This window comes from Scardinius erythrophthalmus, assembly GCF_964197995.2.
Source record: "Scardinius erythrophthalmus genome assembly, chromosome: 25".
Lineage (NCBI taxonomy): Eukaryota > Metazoa > Chordata > Actinopteri > Cypriniformes > Leuciscidae > Scardinius > Scardinius erythrophthalmus.
In genome coordinates, this window is record NC_138245.1 from 1402049 (window position 1) to 1423486 (window position 21438).

General features: G+C 37.5%; 1 protein-coding gene across 2 annotated transcripts in view; it reads right to left on the reverse strand.

Annotated features, from left to right (window-relative positions):
• The window catches only part of atg7 (ATG7 autophagy related 7 homolog), a 104684-nt gene that overhangs the window by 69566 nt on the left and 13680 nt on the right, over nucleotides 1-21438 (reverse strand). For both annotated transcript variants that reach the window (XM_081357555.1, XM_081357554.1), the window contains exons 7-12: nucleotides 19473-19619; nucleotides 15441-15529; nucleotides 12861-12982; nucleotides 8684-8774; nucleotides 8465-8609; nucleotides 5009-5167 (exon numbers count right to left, since the gene is read on the reverse strand). In XM_081357555.1, the coding sequence (XP_081213681.1) occupies nucleotides 5009-5167; nucleotides 8465-8609; nucleotides 8684-8774; nucleotides 12861-12982; nucleotides 15441-15529; nucleotides 19473-19619 (753 nt within the window). The remainder of the gene's footprint in view (nucleotides 1-5008; nucleotides 5168-8464; nucleotides 8610-8683; nucleotides 8775-12860; nucleotides 12983-15440; nucleotides 15530-19472; nucleotides 19620-21438) is intronic.

Below are 21438 nucleotides of genomic sequence, written 5' to 3' on the forward strand. Positions count from 1 at the left end.
TTAAATGTCATTTTAGTGATCAAAGATGAGTTTTAAGGGATAAAATGATTGACTACAGGGGGACTTTAACCTTTATCCCACTTTAGGATTAAATGTGAACTGCTATTCTCTTAATATCATCTTCATGTTTGGACTATTAGTCAACAAATTCTTGATAAACTGTTCATGTTTGCAGGAGGTGCAGCTTTAATTGAGTGGAATGCTAATTAATAAAAACAACACTCAAGTGATTTCACATTTAGTTTCAGACATGATTAAAAGTGATGATGTCTGAGTTGTTTTCCAAAAGACTCATTAATGCAGATTTGCAGAGCAGTAACAAACATCACAGGTTGCCAATGATCAGCCAATCACAGCACGAGGAACCACATCATCCTCTCACATGACTTTTGCTGATATCATCTGCAGCTGTTCACCTTCACATACACACACTTGTTTATGCATTTACAAAATCATGTATTTTCCCGTTCAGCCTATATATCACTTTAATACATTTCAAAATGCTGGCTGTCCTATGCATTGCAAAGAGGCCGTATTATGCCCTTTTACAGTCGTTATGTTGTTTCAGGCTCTACTAGAACAGGTTTTCCTGCTTGTTTCAACACACTACTAACTAACTCAACCAGGCCCCGCCGCTTTATTCTGCGTATGCCTTTGGCGGGAATTGTATCGATCTCAAAATCAACTAAAAATGTATTCGTCAAAATAACATATCAGGACCAAGCGGCACCTTCAGGTCTCTCTCTTGAATCTAACATGGAAGTGATTTAAACTGCAGTTCATCGACTGGCCACTAGAGACCGGCTCCAAAAGAGACTCAATCCCATAGACCCGCATGTTAAAATTCCCAACTTTACAGCAGAAAAAAAACATGTTTACAGCCTGGTGCTAAAAGTGGTTTTGGTCTATATAGGTAATTTTGCCCTTCTTGACGACTGTGACGGGGTGAATTCTTTTTATAACTCATCTGTTTAAATTATATTAAGGATTAAAGTTCTGGATAATTAAGGGCGTGGCCACTTGAGTGACAGGTGGATTGCCGCTGATTGCATCAGCGTTTTTTTGAACAGTCTATGATCAGGACATGCTTTTAATTTAGTCTGGACAACTTTCTTCTTGGTTGCGAATGGCCAAACTTGGATTTTGGAATGAAATTAGTTGCAGCTGCCCGGAATGATGAATCATGGGAAGTGAAGCGGATGTGATAGCAGAGAGGATTCACAGGCCTTGTGGATGTAAACACCTGCCAACAGCGTTCCCACACAGAGTCATGAATATGAAGCCCAGCTAATGTCTGAGTCACATGAGTCTGATGCGTCCGCTTAACATAAAACACAAGGACAACATGTACCCAAACTGATTTTGTTGCTTAGCAATGGGAACATATCTGAGAAAAAGCCTTGATAAGTATGAAGAAATGGATGAGATGGCCAGTAATTAGGGATTCGGGATGGTCAACTAGTTTACTAGTCATCCACCAATTAAGTAGTAAATTATAGGGGTGGGAATTACCAGCAGTATTATTGTGATTTTAAACATTTTGTGATATGTTAAAGGGGTGGTATAATGCCCTTTTCACAAGATGTAAAATAAGTCTCTGATGTCCCCAGAGTGTGTGTGTCAAGTTTGAGATCTAAATACCCCACAGATATTTTTATATAGCATGTTAAAATTGTCAATTTCTGAGGGTGAGCAAAAACACACCGTTTTGTGTCTGTTCCTTTAAATGCAAATTAGCTGCTGCTCCCGGCACAGGGGGCGGAGCTTCAAAAGCTTGCACTCACACAGACATGCACTGAACATTTCAAAAACTTTTAGCCTTTTATGCTTAAACCGGACTCAGACAATGATGGAGAGACTCAAGAAGAAGTGACAACATGTAGAAGCAACAGGACATTTCTGAATGGTTAGTTGATGAATGTATGTAGCTGATGTGTAGTTATCTTCTAGTAATTGATTAGCATATTCTGTCTTGATAATCTATAAATTGCGTTCCCGGGGTTTATGTAAATTCTAGGGTTGGTGATGTCACTAACCCGGGAGGAATGTGGTGTAGTCTCTACCAGCTGTTTGTTGTAGTCCTTAAAAAATGATTTCTGTAAAAGCAAATATCTCCCTTTGCTTTGAACTTTGAGCGTTGTAACTTTGCAGATGTTGTTTATGCTCAAACAGCAACATTACACACTAACTAAAGTTAGAAAAGTCAAATCATAATCAACCACCCCTTTAAGCACTGCAATAACATATATTGTGATTTATTACCTTTTTTAAACTGCAAACGTCCCAGGTTTTTGTGTTTTTATCTAATATGATACAGTTCTCAGTCTGTCCATTTCACATTTCACTCTACTTCTTCCCTTTCTTGTTCAATATTTTCTTCCTCGTATCGTAGACATATTTTAATAACAACTGAGTGTCAAGTATTTTTTTAATTCATCTCTCCCATAGGGATTTCAAAAAAGTTTTCGAACCAAGACAACCAGCTACAAGGCCATAACATTTGATTTAAAGCAAAAAAATAAGTATTTAAAACAAAAACACAAAGGTACAAGAACAACAATCCCATGAAGCATTGCGAACAAGGAACAAGAAATATACAACTACTCATTTAAAAATGTTGATTATGTATACAAACAATATGTTTTAAGTCAATTGTAAAATATGCATATATTTACACATATTTAAGTATTTTGAGAGTGTAGAGAGACCAACTCGTTTACGTCATTCGCAGGGAGTGGGCGGAGCTAAAGATATCCTTTGCCGTGTTTTTCGACTCTGATTGGTGGAATTTTTGTACAGAATCATGGGTAATGTAATTTTTCACCACAAATTCTACTGTTAAACACGATAAAGTTTAAATAATGCAGGCTGACGGCTTCAACAGAAGCAAATACCATCGATTAACAACCTCGTAGCTCAAAGTATGGCTGACTTCTAAACGTAGACGTTCCACTAGAAACAAACATTGATGTATTGTTCTAATTTATTACTGTGAAGCTGCTTTGATACAACCTGTGTTGTGAAAAGCGCTATATAAATAAACTTGACTTGACTTGACTTTAAGCGTTTGTAAGGTATTGTTAAAAATCTATTTCCCTATGGAGAAAATGAAACCGGAACCGACTGTTGTTCTCTATTCCGGTTGTCAATAAGAGTCGGTCCTCATCGTCTGATTGTAAAGTTTATGTTCTGCTTTGGTTTAGTTGCATGTGTTTAGTTCCTGTTTGCCTTGATTGATCTAGTGGGTTCTCATCTGTTACCATAGCAACCTATTGTGTCCACCTGTCCCTCATTAACTCACCAATTTGGTCCTGTGTGTATATGCTGTGTTCACGCCATGTGGTAATTACCGTAATTTCATAAATGACAACATGTGATGTTCTACACAGAGATGTTCACGTCCTCGGACTGGGAATTGTGTGTTTCTATGGCAAGTAGGAGCTCTCAGAAAATTCCCAGTTTACAAGTTGTAATTACGAGCTCTATGAGGACATGATGTTTACAAGATGAAATCTCACAATTACAGTAATTATCAAAATATCCTGTTTAGTCCAGTATCTTGTCGGTTCTTGTTGGTGTACGTGTGGTTTGCGATCTTCTGCATTTCTACAGATTATTCTCAAGCGATTTCCAGTAAGTTTTGTTTATTTAAATAAAGACTATTTCTGTGTGATATTCCTCATTTGTGTGTGTTGCGTCCACACCTGACACTCATGTGCTCAGTGATGCATGAGAAGATCATTGAGCAGATAAATAGAGGCCACGTTTCATATGAGCATGGGTTATATTGAACACCGTGCGATTAAATGCTACGAGACTCCTAAAATATAATAAACATTTCAGTCATTTGTCATCAGTCATCAGTACTGGTCAAATACATTGTTTGGCTTTTCATTTCATTAATCTGCAGACCAGCAAAACACGGTTCACCAATATTAAAATGCATAATTCAGTGTTCATTACTCTGGATAATTGCATGTTGAAATTGAGTCCCTCCCAATTAATCCAGGGGTCTCAAACTAGCGACCCGCAGCATAGGTTCATTCAGCCTGACAGGTGTGAATAGTTTATTCAGGCCCCATTAGTCCAATAAAAACACAGAGGGAATGATGGAACACTTACCTGTGCTAATAACTGCTAATCGTTTAAATTGATGATTGTATAACATTTGTATTTGTAACTGTTCAATGGTTCAGGTTTCATGTTCAAACTGTTCAGGTTTTTTTGCGGGGTTAAACAAAAAAAATTCTCACACAATTCTGATTTGACAAATAGACAAAATAACGTAATTTACTAGAGGTTCTGACAATTGGTTGCTGCAGTCTATTTTTAAAATATTTTAAAAATTATTTTTGTGTGAGTGAATGATTCAATGACTCATTCATAAAGACTTGACTTGTTTCAATACTGGATGAATCAGCGTTTTTGAACGAATCTCTTGAATGAATGATTCAATGACAATTACATTTTTAACAGTCACTTGTCGCCACCTACTGGTGTAACGATGTAATCGATACAATCATTATTTGAAGTGCCAAGTTACTTTCAAAAGGTGATTTACTCTATTTTGATCTCTACCGTAGACATCAGTGTTTAAATCTGAACTATAAACTTTTCTCTCAGTACTTCTGTGATAATCTGAATGATTGTAAGACAGAATTAATGATACTGTGTGTTGAAAAGACTGTTTGTGAAGCGGTTTCACATCTTTACATGACAACGGCTCTCTCTGGATCAGAACTCGGATCTGAATGTTCACTGTGATCCGACTTATCAAAGCTTTAATAGACAAATCAATGTCATTTAGGAATGAGATTGAGTGGATGTTTGAATCAAGATTGCAATTTTTTAATGATTAATCATGCAGCTCTAATATCAATGCTTCTCAGGTATTTGAGTTTGAGACCCCTGGTCTAATATGCAGTGAAAAAATTAGAAATATGCAACTGCAGACCTAGACTTTACTCTTTTTTTCTCTAATTTATATCTTGTTGAAAGATTTCCTCACCACACCAGGAAAGATCTTCTGTAGTCTGTCCACTGCGGCGAGAGCTTTCGCCTTCCCTCCACTCAGACAGTCTTCAAACTCATACAGCGGCTGTCGCACCGGGTTCGAGTAGGAGATCTTTGCGTTGTCCACAAAAGTGATGTGCCTCACACCCCAGCCCTCAAAACAAACACAGCAGAAAACATTTAGCCAGAACTAAACACTAAACATTTGTGCCGTTTGCAGTATTTCAGCACAAAAAACTTGCATTTTATTCACTAAGCACCTGCAATCCAGTGGAAGCAGATGCTACCGCTCCTGCTGTAGTCATGTTCAATTACTGGATGAATCAGTGTTTTTGAATGAATCTCTTAAATTAATGATTCAATGATTCACTCATAAAGACTTCACTTGTTTCATTACTGGATGAATCAGTGTTTTTGAATGAATCTCTTAAATTAATGATTCAATGATTCACTCATAAAGACTTCACTTGTTTCATTACTGGATGAATCAGTGTTTTTGAACAAATCTTTTGAATGAATGATTCAATGACTCATAAGAGACTTCACTTGTTCCATTACTGGATGAATCAGTGTTTTTGAACGAATCTCTTAAATGAATGATTCAATGACTCACTCATAAAGACTTTACTTGTTTCATTACTGGATGAATCAGCTTTTTGAACAAATCTTTTGAATGAATGATTCAATGACTCATTCATAAAGACTTCACTTGTTTCATTACTGGATGAATCAGTGTTTTTGAATGAATCTCTTAAATTAATGATTCAATGATTCACTCATAAAGACTTCACTTGTTTCATTACTGGATGAATCAGTGTTTTTGAATGAATCTCTTAAATTAATGATTCAATGATTCACTCATAAAGACTTCACTTGTTTCATTACTGGATGAATCAGTGTTTTTGAACAAATCTTTTGAATGAATGATTCAATGACTCACTCATAAGAGACTTCACTTGTTCCATTACTGGATGAATCAGTGTTTTTGAACGAATCTCTTAAATGAATGATTCAATGATTCACTCATAAAGACTTTACTTGTTTCATTACTGGATGAATCAGCTTTTTGAACAAATCTTTTGAATGAATGATTCAATGACTCATTCATAAAGACTTCACTTGTTTCATTACTGGATGAATCAGTGTTTTTGAACGAATCTCTTGAATAAATGATTCAATGACTCACTCATAAGAGACTTCACTTGTTTCATTACTGGATGAATCAGTGTTTTTGAACAAATCTCTTGAATGAATGATTCAATGATTCACTCATAAAGACTTCACTTGTTTCATTACTGGATGAATCAGTGTTTTTGAACAAATCTCTTAAAATAATGATTCAATGATTCACTCATAAAGACTTCACTTGTTTCATTACTGGATGAATCAGTGTTTTTGAACGAATCTCTTAAATGAATGATTCAATGATTCACTCATAAAGACTTGTTTCATTACTGGATGAATCAGCATTTTTTAACAAATCTTTTGAATGAATGATTCAATGACTCATTCATAAAGACTTTACTTGTTTCATTACTGGATGAATCAGTATTTTTGAACGAATCTCTTGAATAAATGATTCAATGACTCACTCATAAGAGACTTCACTTGTTTCATTAGTGGATGAATCAGTGTTTTTGAACAAATCTCTTGAATGAATGATTCAATGACTCACTCAAAGACTTCGCCATTAGCACTGGACATTGACACAAATTTCACAATACGATTAAATTACGATTCACAAGCTTGTGATTCAATTAAAATTCCGATCTTGATTCGATATCGATTCATTTAGATATATAACAGGTACAGTATGTCAATTTTTCTCTCTCTCAACTAAACTATATAGGGAACCCTGTCATTCGCTACATTGCCATAATATATTACAGGTTAAATGTTACAAATGACTTGTCTACATTTAAATTGCAAATTTTTATTATAATATTATACTTTTTAATGACATAATTAAGATTCTAGTGCAATTAATTTTTAAAAATATAAATTTAAATAGTGGCTAGTTCATTTAAACACTTGTTTTAATTACAGATTTAAACAATTAAATATTAAAGAACATGTTAGAGTTATTTTTCTGGTCACTGAATGGCTTTTGTGAGGTGAATGTGACTTTACGTGACATTATTGCTTTTTTTTTTTAGGTCTTTCCGTGGTTGAAACACTGATTGATGGATTACATGAGACAGGATTGATTTCAGTAAGTTGTTCTGTATCTTTCAGCATGTTCGTTAATGTTTAATTGGTGCTGTAACTAGCAGTAAAGAGAAAGATATGATCAGCCAACTGTCAGCAGACATTAAAGTCCCACAAAAAAAACATTCATTGCCTCAATTTCATGATAAAATAATGTTTAGTGAAGTTTTGTTCATTCATCAACTGAAAACAACACAGGTGGGATTTAAGAATCATTGATTCATCAAAATGAGAACTAATTAAAATTAATTAGATATTTACATAGCATAAATATTCTTTTCAGCACAAACACACCTCCTTTCTCTGATTAGGCTTCTTATAGACTCTTAAAAAATGTATTGCTTTGCATTCACAAGGCACACTGGTGAACCACTATAAAAGGGTCTGTGTCCATTTGGAGCATTTACATATAAGACAAAATTATTGTGTGAGAACTCTTAATGTTGCACTCATTTTCATTTTCATACTTCCAACATGTTTATCTCAGCCATCGAGTGACACCACCATCATTTTGAAATGGCAGCATCTGTCTCAATTTTACTATAATTACAGTCCTAAGCTTACAACAATTTCAAAAACCATTAAGAAGCAATTATGGTGAAAGCAAGTAAGTACTTAAATGACATAAAGCAAGCCAAGGAATCCATACTGAAGGCAAAGAAAGCTTTTCCGTCACCTGTCAGATGAGACAGTCAAACCAACATGTATTCACACACCTCCAACATTTCTCACATCATCACAGTTTATTCGCTATAGTTTAGAAATGGTAATAAAATATGAGCAGAACTCAGTTGATATTTGACTGGTTTTGTCCGTCCTTCTGTTAGACTGTCTCACACATGAATTATGTTGAATATCTGTCAGCTGTTAAATTTAACTACACAATTAGATAATACCAGTTTAGCTCAACCAATCACCAAGCAATGCTTCATTTTGTTCAGTCTGTGTGTAAAAAGAGCATTAGCAATTAAAGAAAACACACTTCAGCAAAACATGATCAGCTCAAAGTGTCTGAATCATTTTTGGTCCCAAATGTTTATAAATGTCACTGGTAGTCACTGTATGAAGAATTCTTGTGTATAATATGTTATAGTTTACTTTATTTTGCTCTCCTTACTTAGATAAATGAACTATAGTGTCCTGCACACACTAGTAAAGAAATATCAAATATTATATCTGGTGTCTGAATCATTTATTGGTTCGACTGTAAATTGCTGATTGCTCTCAAGTAAACGTCTCTCACCATCAGTGTTCGAGCCACATTGCATCCCAGCGTTCCAGCTCCCAGTAACAGACACTTGGTGGACACGACTTTATCCAGATCCAGAGACGGGACGAGCCTCCAGCGCATCAGCTTCAGGTTCAGATCCACAGAAGACTCGGCCAGCCTGGGAGAAATCATCAAATGTGTGACATACCATGAGAAAAAACATTTCATAAACGTCCACGCCGTGTTCAGTACCTTTTAGGGTCCATGCATTCGCTGAGATTGACACTTCTGGGTCCCATCGCTCCTTTAGGGTTCTTCTCCCAACCCACGCTCTTCGGACACACTGCAGAAACAAGCTATTAAACTTACATATAACGCAAAAAAAAAAAGAAAGATATTTATTTATTAACCTTTTAACACAATTCTGTCATAAAATCTAGGAAAATGAGGTCAAATGACAATTAAATATTGGTAACACTTTACAATATGTTAACAGTGGTTTATGCATTAACTAACAATAGCTATTTTTCCATTGAATTGAACTGGTGTCTCTTCTTCTCTCTTACTCTTTTCTCTTCTTATCGGATAAAAATATATCCGCTTCAATTGAACGCATACTTTTTTTTTTATGCATATTTTTTAATCCAGCGTTTTTTAAGCGATATCCCAAAATGCGCATAAAAATAGGTGGATAAAAACACAGCTATAGATAAATACATTTGTTACACTGTTTATTAACATTAGTTAATAAAAACACAGCTATTCATTGCTAGATCATGTAAGTTCAGGTCCCATAAATAATACGTACAGATACAGTTTTTTGATTTTAATATTGCATTAGAAAATGTTAAAATGACCAAAATTAGATTAAAAAATGCTTTTGAAAAGTATTATTCATTTGTTAGTTCATGTTACCTAATATAGCTAACTAATGCAAACAAATGGAACCGTATTGTAAAGCGTTATTGAAACATTTGATGCTAGGTGATGTTTTATTGCTTCAGACATACAGTATATGTCTTTAGCCACTGTTTTACTTGTTTTACACTTACTTGTTTTCACATTTTACATTAGGAAATAATAGTAAATTTCCATTTTGCGCTCTGTCTAGTAGGAGTTGTACTGACTAAGTCAATTGCTCACTGTATGAGCTAGTCGGCGATCACATGACTTCAGACATGCTTATTCGATATGACGACAGCAGACCATTGGTGCAAAGACAGTTTTCATTTACATAAAGCAATGACTTGCCAACTAGTTGAGGACCTTTTTGGACAACTAGTAAAAATGATTAGTTGACCATACCGAATAGCTTTTTTTTAAAGCATGAACGCCCCAAGATTAGGGATGCGCCGATATGAACATTTTGGCCGATACCGACAACTGATAAATCTTTATATTTGAAAGCCGATAACCGATATATTGGCTGATAATCTAAATCCAAATTTTTATATCATTTTTGAGAGCCTGATTACAAAAACAAAGCCTCACCATTACAATCCACGACCCAAACACACAATTATAATGATGTTCTCATTATAATTTTATGTAGCCGATATGACAGACTTGTGCTGCACTTTACTGTATTTTCCAATCATATTTCAAGCAGTTCATAATCATCATGTTGAACAGTGCGCATCTGAAGCATCTCAGCTGAAGGAGATAATACATTATTTATCAGCTTTAATATATCGGCCAGATTTTCTCACGACAACGATAACATTAAAAATGAACATATATCGGCCGATACCGATATGGTAGCCGATATATCATGCATCCCTTTATCTCTCATATATATATGTATATGTTGGTCATATATATGCCTATGTAGTTTGTGAAATAATGGTGGATTACCCAGAATTCAATCACAGGACTTTTCAGTGCAAGTGAATGTCGCAGTTCAGAAAGTCAAACCTCACTGAAGTGTGAAGGACATCCATGCATGTGTGTGAGAAGCACCACGCGATCAGGGACAGAGGAGTGTTTAAGAAAGAGACCATCCATGTGAAAATAGAATAACCGTACAGTATTTCCATCAGCAAGATCTTTCAGTGCCCTTATCAGGTCTATATACCGCTGTCCTTCCATGGCTGACCGCTTCACCCCAATCACACCATCAGCGCTGAGACTCCCACGGGAACTCACACGTCTGATGTGTGATGAGGCTGAATGTCAGGGATTCTCCCGCATCGGCTCACCAGCGATGAAGCCACTCGGATGAAGGACCGAGGCTTTGAGCAGACAAGCATAATGCAAAACTGAAAACCCTTCCATACTGAACATGCAGAGAAAATGAGGAGATGCTCACCCTGATCTACACGGTGCAAACTATTTTCACTCAGAAAATACGGTTACACTTTATTTTACGGTGTCATTGTTACAGTGTAATTATATATTTAAGTACTGAGTAATATTAAGCAACTGCATGTACTTACTATAGGGTTAGGGTAGGATTACGACTGGGTTGCAAGTAATTATGCATAATTTACTGTTATAAGTGCATGTAACATATGTAACAAGGACAATGCAAAATAAATTGGGTAACACTTTATTTTACAGTGTCCTTTATTACATGTACTTACAATAGTAATAACAGTAAATGATGCATAATTACATGCAACTAACCCTCAACCCAATCCTACCCTAACCCTATAGTAAGTACATGTAGTTGATTAATATTACTCAGTACTTAAATATATAATTACACTGTAACAATGACACCGTAAAATAAAGTGTAACCATAAAGTGTTACCGAAAATGCTAGTAAATTTCATAAATAATTACAAACTAACAAATTGAATTAAACGTGAAAGTTTGAAAGGACTGAAATAGCACCTTCTTGTAAAACGTACTTAAATAATCTTGGTTTTATTTATTTAGAATTAGACAAATCGTTTTTTTTTACATTAGCAGCAATAGGTAAACAAGAGTAATAACAAAGCGCAGTAAACTGTACAAACATTTACACTTATGATTACAATAATATGAACACAAATACCAGTTTTCAATATCAATCAGCATAACGAGCTGCTTTTGTACAGCTGAAATATATTAAAATGACTGACACCGAGAGTCAGACACATTTAGGTTACAAATAGCCACACACGTCGCTTTTTGACTCTTCCAGCCAACCAGAAACCATGTAATTTAGAGAGTTAATTAGCCAGCCGTGGCTGTGTAAAGCAACAGGACATGTTGGTTGCTTAGTTACTAGTTCTGTTGTTTCTTCCGAAGAAAGAAAGTGGAATGGGTTTGGAATGAGTCAACGATGACAGAATTACATTTATGGGTGAATTATCCCTTTAAAATGCATTTATACTAGTGCTGTCTATAGATTAATTAATCACATTTTTCTATGATTAATCGCACCTAAAATTAAAGTTTTTTATATATTTTTATATTGTAATAATTTCACATTTAATCTCAATGTAGAAACAACAAAGACAGTAGTCGATATTTTGATTATTTGTATAATGGGATCTTTTTATGAATGAAGGAAAATATAACCGATAACAATAATGCTACTGATGAGTCTATCAAACAGATTTTTTCTCAATTTTAGCCATTAATTATAATGGAATGTCAGACTTAGTTTCGGGTTCGGGTTAGTAGAATAAGTTACTTCCAGTCTGTTTGGAGCATCAAAATAAAGTGCTAGCAGATATTAAGCAGACCGTCTACTATAATAACTGCTAGCTGACATGCACTTGTAAAGTTACTTATAGTTAGTAGAATGTCTAAAGTGTAGGGATGTGCGATTTATCGGCCAGCATATCGGTATCGGCCGATATATGTTCATTTTTAATGTTATCGGCAAAATAAAAAAATTTGGCCGATATATTAAAGCTGATAAATAATGTATTATCTCCTTCAGCTGAGACGCTTCAGATGCGCACTGTTCAACATGATGATTATGAACTGCTTGAAATATGATTGAAATCGCTTCAAAAAAGGAAAATACAGTCTTACAGTAAGTGCAGCACAAGTCTGTCATATCGGCTACATAAAATTATATTGAGAATATCATTATAAATGTGTGTTTGGGTCGTGGATTTTAATGGTGAGACTTTTGTTTTTGTAATCAGGCTCTCAAAAATAATATAAAAATTTGGATTTAGATTTATCGGCCAATATATCGGTTATCGGCTTTCAGATATTAAGAATTATCGGTATCGGCCAAAAAATGTCATATCGGTGCATCCCTACTAAAGTGGACTATCAAAATAAAGAGTTAAAACCATATTTACATAGAGTGAATGATAATATATAAAAAATGATAAAGATAATTAGCATTTTCCTAAAGCTGGAAGAGTGAAAAGTCCCTCACGGTTCATATCACCCAAAAACCGGCTTTAAATGTTTAACCTTTGGCTGACAGACTGAGGCCTGAAGCCTTTGTGCGTCTGTTCGGCAGAAGATGATGAATCACCTGCAGAAGCCGAGAGGTCCGGGAGCTTGACCCGAAAGATGATGCTGTGCCGAACGGAGCGGGTCCCTTGTAGAGTTCGGTCTCTGAAGCACAAAACCTCCAGAACATCCAGCTGCGAACCCCTGGCAAACACACACACAGCACTGTGAACACACACCGTCTTTGAGTGACCTTAAACTCACCATTACAAAGAGTCAGACGGTCAGATGTGACATTTCAACACTGGAAAGCTGAAAAATGCTTCCAAAATCTTCCACCTGCTCTACACTTCATAAAACCTGGACAGTTGCCTGGAAACATACAACAACTCTCCACAGATAGGGTTGGGGGTTATAAGTTGAGAGGGGATTTAAATTTGAGACAACATAGGACTCGGACAAAGCTCAAGAGTATGTGTGTTTCTATTTGTGGGGTGCTTTTGTGGAATGGTCTGAGAAATTCGATCATGTTGCAATTAAAAAAAAAAGGTACAAAAGTTTTATTTTTGATAATTACAGAAGTGGTGAGGGTGAATGATAACTGTTAACTTGTAAAGCATGCTTGATAATGGTTTTTGTTTATGCTTCTTTATCTTTATCTTAATATTAAGATAAAGCATTATTTAATTTAGTAGTTTTTCCGTATTATCTTAAACGTTATGTTGGATCCTCAGGTCCTCATAAGCCTAGGGCTTCTACCTATCCCTGTTCGAACAGGTTGATTATTATGCTAAAAAAATAGTTGTTTTGTTTTTCTTGTTTTTGTTTTATTTTATTGATGGATATTTCATGTGTTGCTGTCTTTTTTATTTATTTATTTTTACATTTTTCGAAATAAAGATTTCATTCATTCATTCAAAACATGCATCACATCCTCACTGTGCGTATCTTCTATATATTATTATTGACCTCAGCTTGTGGAAAAGCTGCTTGTGATGAACTTAACTATGTGGATTTGTCTTTACCACCTGTGTTTTTAAGTTGGCTGTCAATAAATTCTAAAGGTAAAAACTTGGTATTTTAAAGTCCCCCTGTGGTGAAGATCCAGCTGTTAATGTTGATTATGTGTCTATGTGGTGTTTTTAATCTGCTTTAAGACACACCATGTGTAAATTCATAAGTCGACAGCATTGCTGAGTATTTCCTCCTTAAAACTGCCGTGAACCAAAGACAGTCTCAAAAACACGCTTTGAAATCGCTGGTGTTTCTGACGTCACAAACTACCTTGTAACCAATCAGATCAACGTGTGATCGTCAACCAGTGGATCTCTGAGCTGAGGGAGTGAGTGGAGGCGGGGCTCATTTGCATATTCATAGAACTGCGCATACTAAATGAGGCAAGGGTGTCGAGTTACATTCAAGATATTTTAAGGCATGAAGACCTTTTTTTTCATGGAATTTTGGTGATGTTTCTGACTACAGGTTAGCTTTAAAACTATTTCAACTAATGACATACAGTACATGTTTTTTTAACTGTAAATTTAAGTTCAACCTGTAAAATTTAAAATGTTGCTACCATACATTTAGAGCAAAGTTCTAGCAAACCCAGTTGCCGTTTGTTATCATAAATTTGATACGTAAATATCGACTGAATTGAGCTGTCAATTTTCCTTCATGATTTATTTTCAGACATCATAAGAATAAAGTTATACTTTATTATATTTATTTTAACGTGACATTTTAACGGCAATATCTATGGCAAGAGCTCTTTTCAGTCGCTGCTTCTTTTCCTCGTGATTATTTTCTTTTTTCCCTTTGCAATCCGCTGTCAAAGTATGAAAAAGAACAACATACACTGCACATTTGTGGTCTGTTTTGCCAAATTTAATTTACGATATATCCCATTAATAATTCACTGGAATGCACAAATAACCTCCCGTTATTCTCCTTAAATCCTCACGTCTCTTTCCAGGTTTGTTTTCACAGGTAAATGCAATTTATAATCTGACAAAATGACGGAAATCACTTTGAAATAGTATCACACAATGCCGAAGTTAATGAACATTTTTGATTAAGGCAACATAAGTTACATAATACAGATATATATATTACTACAGTGATATTTAACCCGTCCGTTATTGCTGTGGAAAGACTCACGCTTTTGAGGTTATTTGGTCTGTTGAAATACCTTATTGATGCTTTTACACTTTTAAATGTCCTTTTAATGTTTGACGGTTGAAGGGTGAGTAGATTAATGTCGTCTCAATGTGACACTTCTTTAACGTATTGCGTTCATAAAGCGAGCCTTTTTCACTCATTGTTTACAGCTTAACGGAAGTTACACCCATAATTCGCGCAAAGCGTCATGTGGCGTAGGAATAAGGTGGATATGACTAACAAATAAAGTACTGTACATAATCCGAGTATACACATATTACACTTCAGACAAAAAGTCAATGGATCAACACTGCAACACACTCTTACACACCCACAACATTAGCAGATGGTTGGAAATCACATTTTCTCACATTCTCTCAGTTGCAGAACAAACGTGTTTGAGATTGAAAGTAACGTCAGGAGGAAATGAGTGGAACTGTGGAAACAGGGCTATGATTTAACACCAGTGGGAGAGCGTTGGAGAAGCTCACTATTAGAGACGTACCATGTTTTAGCGATGAGGATGAGGAGGTTTCTGAGAGGCCAGCCCGGATGTTGAGGCAGTGTACATGGATCATACACACCCACAGTAATCTAGAAAACAAACCAGGACAAGACCCATATCATACTGACAAACTGAGAAGAATCACATGCCAATCTAATTATTAGAGCTGGACAACAAAACATTTTTGTTTTCCGATTAATCGATTCAAAATCGCCACAAAAAGGCCACTTTTTTTCCATATTTATTTATCTATCACCCGAAAGCCAGTATTAGTTTTCCTCCACTGTTCATAGGCTTGCATGTTACACTAATGCTGTGATATTATGTGTGTTTTATCTTAAATATAAAATAACCGGATCCTGTTTGATCAAGGCGTGCGACTGTTCCGACTCGTCCAATTCTCAGCATCAGTTTTTCATCTTTCCATCAAAATCCTGTCTATTCATTGTATGCATTTGAAATAATGAGTTGGGTTCTGTTTTAATGGACCCAAGTGTACCTAAAATAAAAAGAGTTTAAGAGTTCTTCATTTCTTTTTATTAATTAACCACTTGTAAACGTATGTTCACTGTTCTTTTTTATAAATATAGTATGTGTATTAAATCTATATTCATTGAGTCGAATCGAGAATCGAAAACAAAAATCAAATTTAGAATCGAAATCGAGAATTGAAATCGAATCGAATTGAGAGCTTGCGAATCGAACTGGAACATCTGAATCGAGACCCAGCCCTAGTAATTATTGTGGGGAATATTCTGGGTCAATACTTGGGCATCATCCCCTCCACAGAACACAGTTTTGACTCGTTTCATAGATAGTCCAATTATTAAATATGGTAATCTATAGCATGCCATAAATGTTGATGACATAAATTTTGTTAACCAAGAATATTCCATTAATAATGATTAAACTTTATACCAGGGTTGTTAGTAACTAAAACTAACAAACTATTCATAAACATTTCTGTTAATTAAAAATCTAAAATAAAATAAAGCATACATTTTTGTTAAAAAAACTTAAACGAAACGAAAATTAGAAATGTTGCCTTGGCAATCAACTGTAATAAGTTTAATTTGAAGCTCTAAAATTATTAACTGAAAATAAATGAAAACTAAAATAAAAACAAATTAAACGTGAACAGCAAAAAAACTAAATGACAAATGCACATAATGAATTTACAAAAAAAAAAATCCACTAAAATTAAAATTAAAAAAATATAAAAATAAAAGATAATTTTAAGTAATTAAAGGGACACTTCACCCATTTGCATTAAGCTTTGCATTGTTAGAAACCCAGTCATACTATTGAATGGTCGTGCAACACTCTCTCATTTTCCCCTGAGATGGGAGAAATCTGTTATTTACCTCTTACACTTCCTCCTACAATGACGCAAAAATCGTCATTTTGCGTCATTGTCGGAGGAAGTGTAAGAGGGGGGGATTTCTGTTAAGACTACAGACACTCGTTCCTCATCTTTCCCAGGGTGGGGCGGGACCCGCTCACGCTACAGACCTATCACAGATCAGTGGGTGGGACTTTACTCTCTGAAACTGAAAGCAATATCCTCCATCTTGTTTGAAGCTAAGCTAACAGGCGCTGTGGAGACAGATGTACAGTTATGACAGCGGAGGAGAGTACTCAATATGATATAGACTAGAAGAGGATTTCGGAAGTCTGATGCTTGAATCAGATGTTTGTGGCTACCTTTACAAGCCGCATTATAGCGAAGAGCAGCCGAGGCAGAAGACCTGCCTGCCGCGGACGAGGAGCCCGGACTGGCTCGGGTTAGGGCGGACTGGTGGCGCCGGTGATCTCACTATGCAACTACGAACCGCTACAAACACAGAGATAGAGTCCGTCTGCGGCAAAGAATTTCAACGATGACAATTTCTCCTGGACGAAATCTCTGAATCAGACGAGGACACGGACGTTTGTGTTGAGAACTATCCTAGTTTCGCACCGCATATGTTCTGACTGAACATCCAGGTACCATGCAATAATTCACCTTTTCGAAAGAAATACAAACGAGGAGTAATGCACTATATGAGTTCGCCAACTAACTAGACATTTTGTGTGAATGTGAAATGAATTTCAAGCTCTGGTAGTAGCTAGCCTTGTAGACGGAAGAGTGATTTCTCTTATAGGCAGATATGCGCTTTCTGGATTAGTGGGAGTGGCTTGCGGAGCTGTGCAATGTGGTGCATTGTGGGAGTTGTTGTCTTTCATACAAATGCGTTCTGAAGTTATTTTTTGTCTTTTCTCGGTCACGAAGGCACCAAATTCAAAAATTATTTTACATTTCGACTACATATATGACCCACTTTAAATAAAAAACAATGTTCAAATGGGTGAAATGACCCTTTAAGTAAAACTATAATAAAACTAAAATACCACTGCTTTATACTAGAGCTGCACACTTCTGGATACATTGAAAATCACTATTTTTTGTTGTTGTTGTTTCTAATAGAGATCAAGATTATCCCACGATTTTGAACTAAATAAAATAACATGTGCATTACTTTTTTACTTAGGTTTTGACAAAATATTAATTGCTGCAGTCCATTTTATTTACTTTAAAGCTCCAATATGTAACAATTTTGTAATAAAATTTCCAAAAATAACTTGCACAGTGTGATATATTTCCTCCAGTTGTGTACTTACAATATCTCAAAAGTCTCCAAAGATTTTTATTTCAGAGAAATTCCGATTTTAAATAACTGTCCGTCCCGGAAAAGAAATGTCGCCTCTCAGTGACGCAATGTCCGCACTATCCTTTTTTTCCGGTGTGGACCATGTGATATTCCACCACACCGGAACATCACATGGTCAAATGCGGAAGTGGTGGTTATAGCGTTATAGCCATAGACTGTGTGGTTATAGCTGTTATGGATCACGATTACTCTTTGGCGAGTATTGAAGTGCCAACAAAACGAAAGCGTCCATATTCGGATACACGCAGACTGTGTGACAAACGGAGGAATAAAACCCGGATAAATATCGGCAGGCGTTTTTGAGATGGAGAGAGCTGCGCGACACTCTTGGACTTGACAGAGACTCTGCTCTCGCGAATGTATTGATAGACAGGTAAGCAAATCAAATGTTTTTTATTGTACAAGTAACGTAATAATTACAGTAAAGATGATTTTAATAGATATGAATTAATGACAAATAGGCTAGCTGTAAGTTGTAACGGGATAATATAGCATAACATTTCACGTTCCTTGCAGTTCATTAATTATGATGACATAAAATAATACGATCAGACATACAGGTACATACATTCATACAAAAATGAATAAATTACCTCATCCGTGATCATGATTCATTAATTCCATTTAGATACATCGCTAGATGGTGAAAACGCATTAAAAATGACATCTCCCATCGTCACCTCCTTCATAGCGTCATTAAGCTTCGCCTTTGTTATTGTTGGAAACTGCGCCCTCTTGTGGTGAATTTTTATTTTATTTTTACATATTGGAGCTTTAATGTCTAATTAATTAGAATGAATTTTAAAGAAAATTGATCTGAATGAATGATGCAATGACTCACTCATAAAGTCTTCACTTGTTTCATTACATTACGTGTTTTTGAACAAATATAAGTATATATATATATAGTAATATAACTGAATAAGTGATGATTCAATGACAATAAAAATGTTATCAGTCACTTGTCGCCACCTACTGGTGTAACGATGTAATCTATTTTGATCTCTACCGTATACATCAGTGTTTATATCTGAACTATAAACTTTTCTCTCAGTACTTCTGTGATAATCTGAATGATTGTAAGACAGAATTAATGATACTGTGTGTTGAAAAGACTGTTTGTGAAGTGGTTTCAGATCTTTACATGACAACGGCTTTCTCTGGATCAGAACTCAGATCTGAATGTTCACTGTGATCCGACTTATCAAAGCTTTAATAGACAGAGCCAAATCATTTAAAAATAAGATTGTGTGGGTGATTGAATCCAGATCGCGATCCTTTAACGATTAATCGTGCAGCTCTACTTTATACTGGAAATTACCTTCTTTAGGTCTGGGAAGAAGGAGTTCAGGTCTTTCAGAGGAGCGACTTCAACACTTTCATCGTTGTACTTCAGCAGAAAATGCGGGACAGCCGTCGTGCCACTTGAGGAGCAAAGAGTGTCATACGCCGCTGTCAGACTCAATATCTGTGAAACAGATCAGTCCAAAACAATCAGTCCACCTCAGAAGCTCATGAAACACAATACATCTATAAATTACAGGTACGTCTTTCTGTCTGTGTGTGTGTGTGTGTGTGTGTGTGTGTGTCTGTTATTCGCATATCTCTCGAACCGTTAGTCCGATGGATTTCAAACTTGACAGGTGTCTCGCTACGGGCACGAGTAAGTGCATTGCCAAGTTTGACGTTGTTTGGATTAGAAATGCAAAAGATATCGTTAAATATATATCGGTAAAAGAAGCACACACTGGCTTTTGCCGCTCTAGCCGCTGACCACTCCCCCTGTCACACACACACACTGAGGCCACTCCCCGTCACACACACACTGAGGCCACTCCCCCTGTCACACACACACACTGAGGCCACTCCCCGTCACACACACACTGAGGCCACTCCCCCTGTCACACACACACACTGAGGCCACTCCCCATCACACACACACACACACACTGAGGCCACTCCCCCTGTCACACACACCCCCCCCACCCCCACCCACCCACTGAGGCCACTCCCCCTGTCACACTGCACTGAGGCCACTCCCCCTCTCACACACTGAAGCCACTCCCCCTCACACACTACACTGAGGCCACTCCCCTTCTCACACACACACTGAGGCCACTCCCCTGTCACACACACACACACTGAGGCCACCCCCTGTCACACACACACACACTGAGGCCACTCCCCGTCACACACACACACTGAGGCCACTCCCCCTCTCACACACACACACACACACACTGAGGTCACTCCCCCTCTCACACACACACACACACTGAGGCCATTCCCCCTCACACACACACTGAGGCCACTCCCCCTCACACACACACACTGAGGCCACTCCCCCGTCACACACACACACTGAGGCCACTCCCCCTGTCACACAAACACACTGAGGCCACTCCCCTGTCACGCACAAACACACTGAGGCCACTCCCCCTGTCACACTGCACTGAGGCCACTCCCCCTCTCACACACTGAGGCCACTCCCCCTCACACACACACTGAGGCCACTACCCCTGTCACACACACACACTGAGGCCACTGCCCCTCTCACACACACACTGAGGCCACTCCCCCTCTCACAAACTGAGGCCACTCCCCCTCACACACACACACTGAGGTCACTCCCCCTCTCACACACACACACTAAGGCGACTCCCCCTGTCACACACACACTGAGGCCACTCCACCGCTCACGCACACACACTGAGGCCACTCCCCCCCTCACATTGACACTGAGGCCACTCCCCCTCTCACACATACACACTGAGGCCACTGCCCCTCACACACACACTGAGGCCACTCCCCCGTCACACACACACACTGAGGCCACTCCCCCTGTCACACACACACACACTGAGGCCACTCCCCTGTCACGCACAAACACACTGAGGCCACTCCCCCTGTCACACTGCACTGAGGCCACTCCCCCTCTCACACACACACACACTGAGGCCACTCCCCCTCACACACACACTGAGGCCACTACCCCTCTCACACACACACACTGAGGCCACTCCCCCTCACACACACACTGAGGCCACTACCCCTCTCACACACACACACTGAGGCCACTCCCCCTCACACACACACTGAGGCCACTACCCCTGTCACACACACACACTGAGGCCACTGCCCCTCTCACACACACACTGAGGCCACTCCCCCTCTCACAAACTGAGGCCACTCCCCCTCACACACACACTGAGGTCACTCACCCTCTCACACACACACACACTAAGGCGACTCCCCCTGTCACACACACACTGAGGCCACTCCACCGC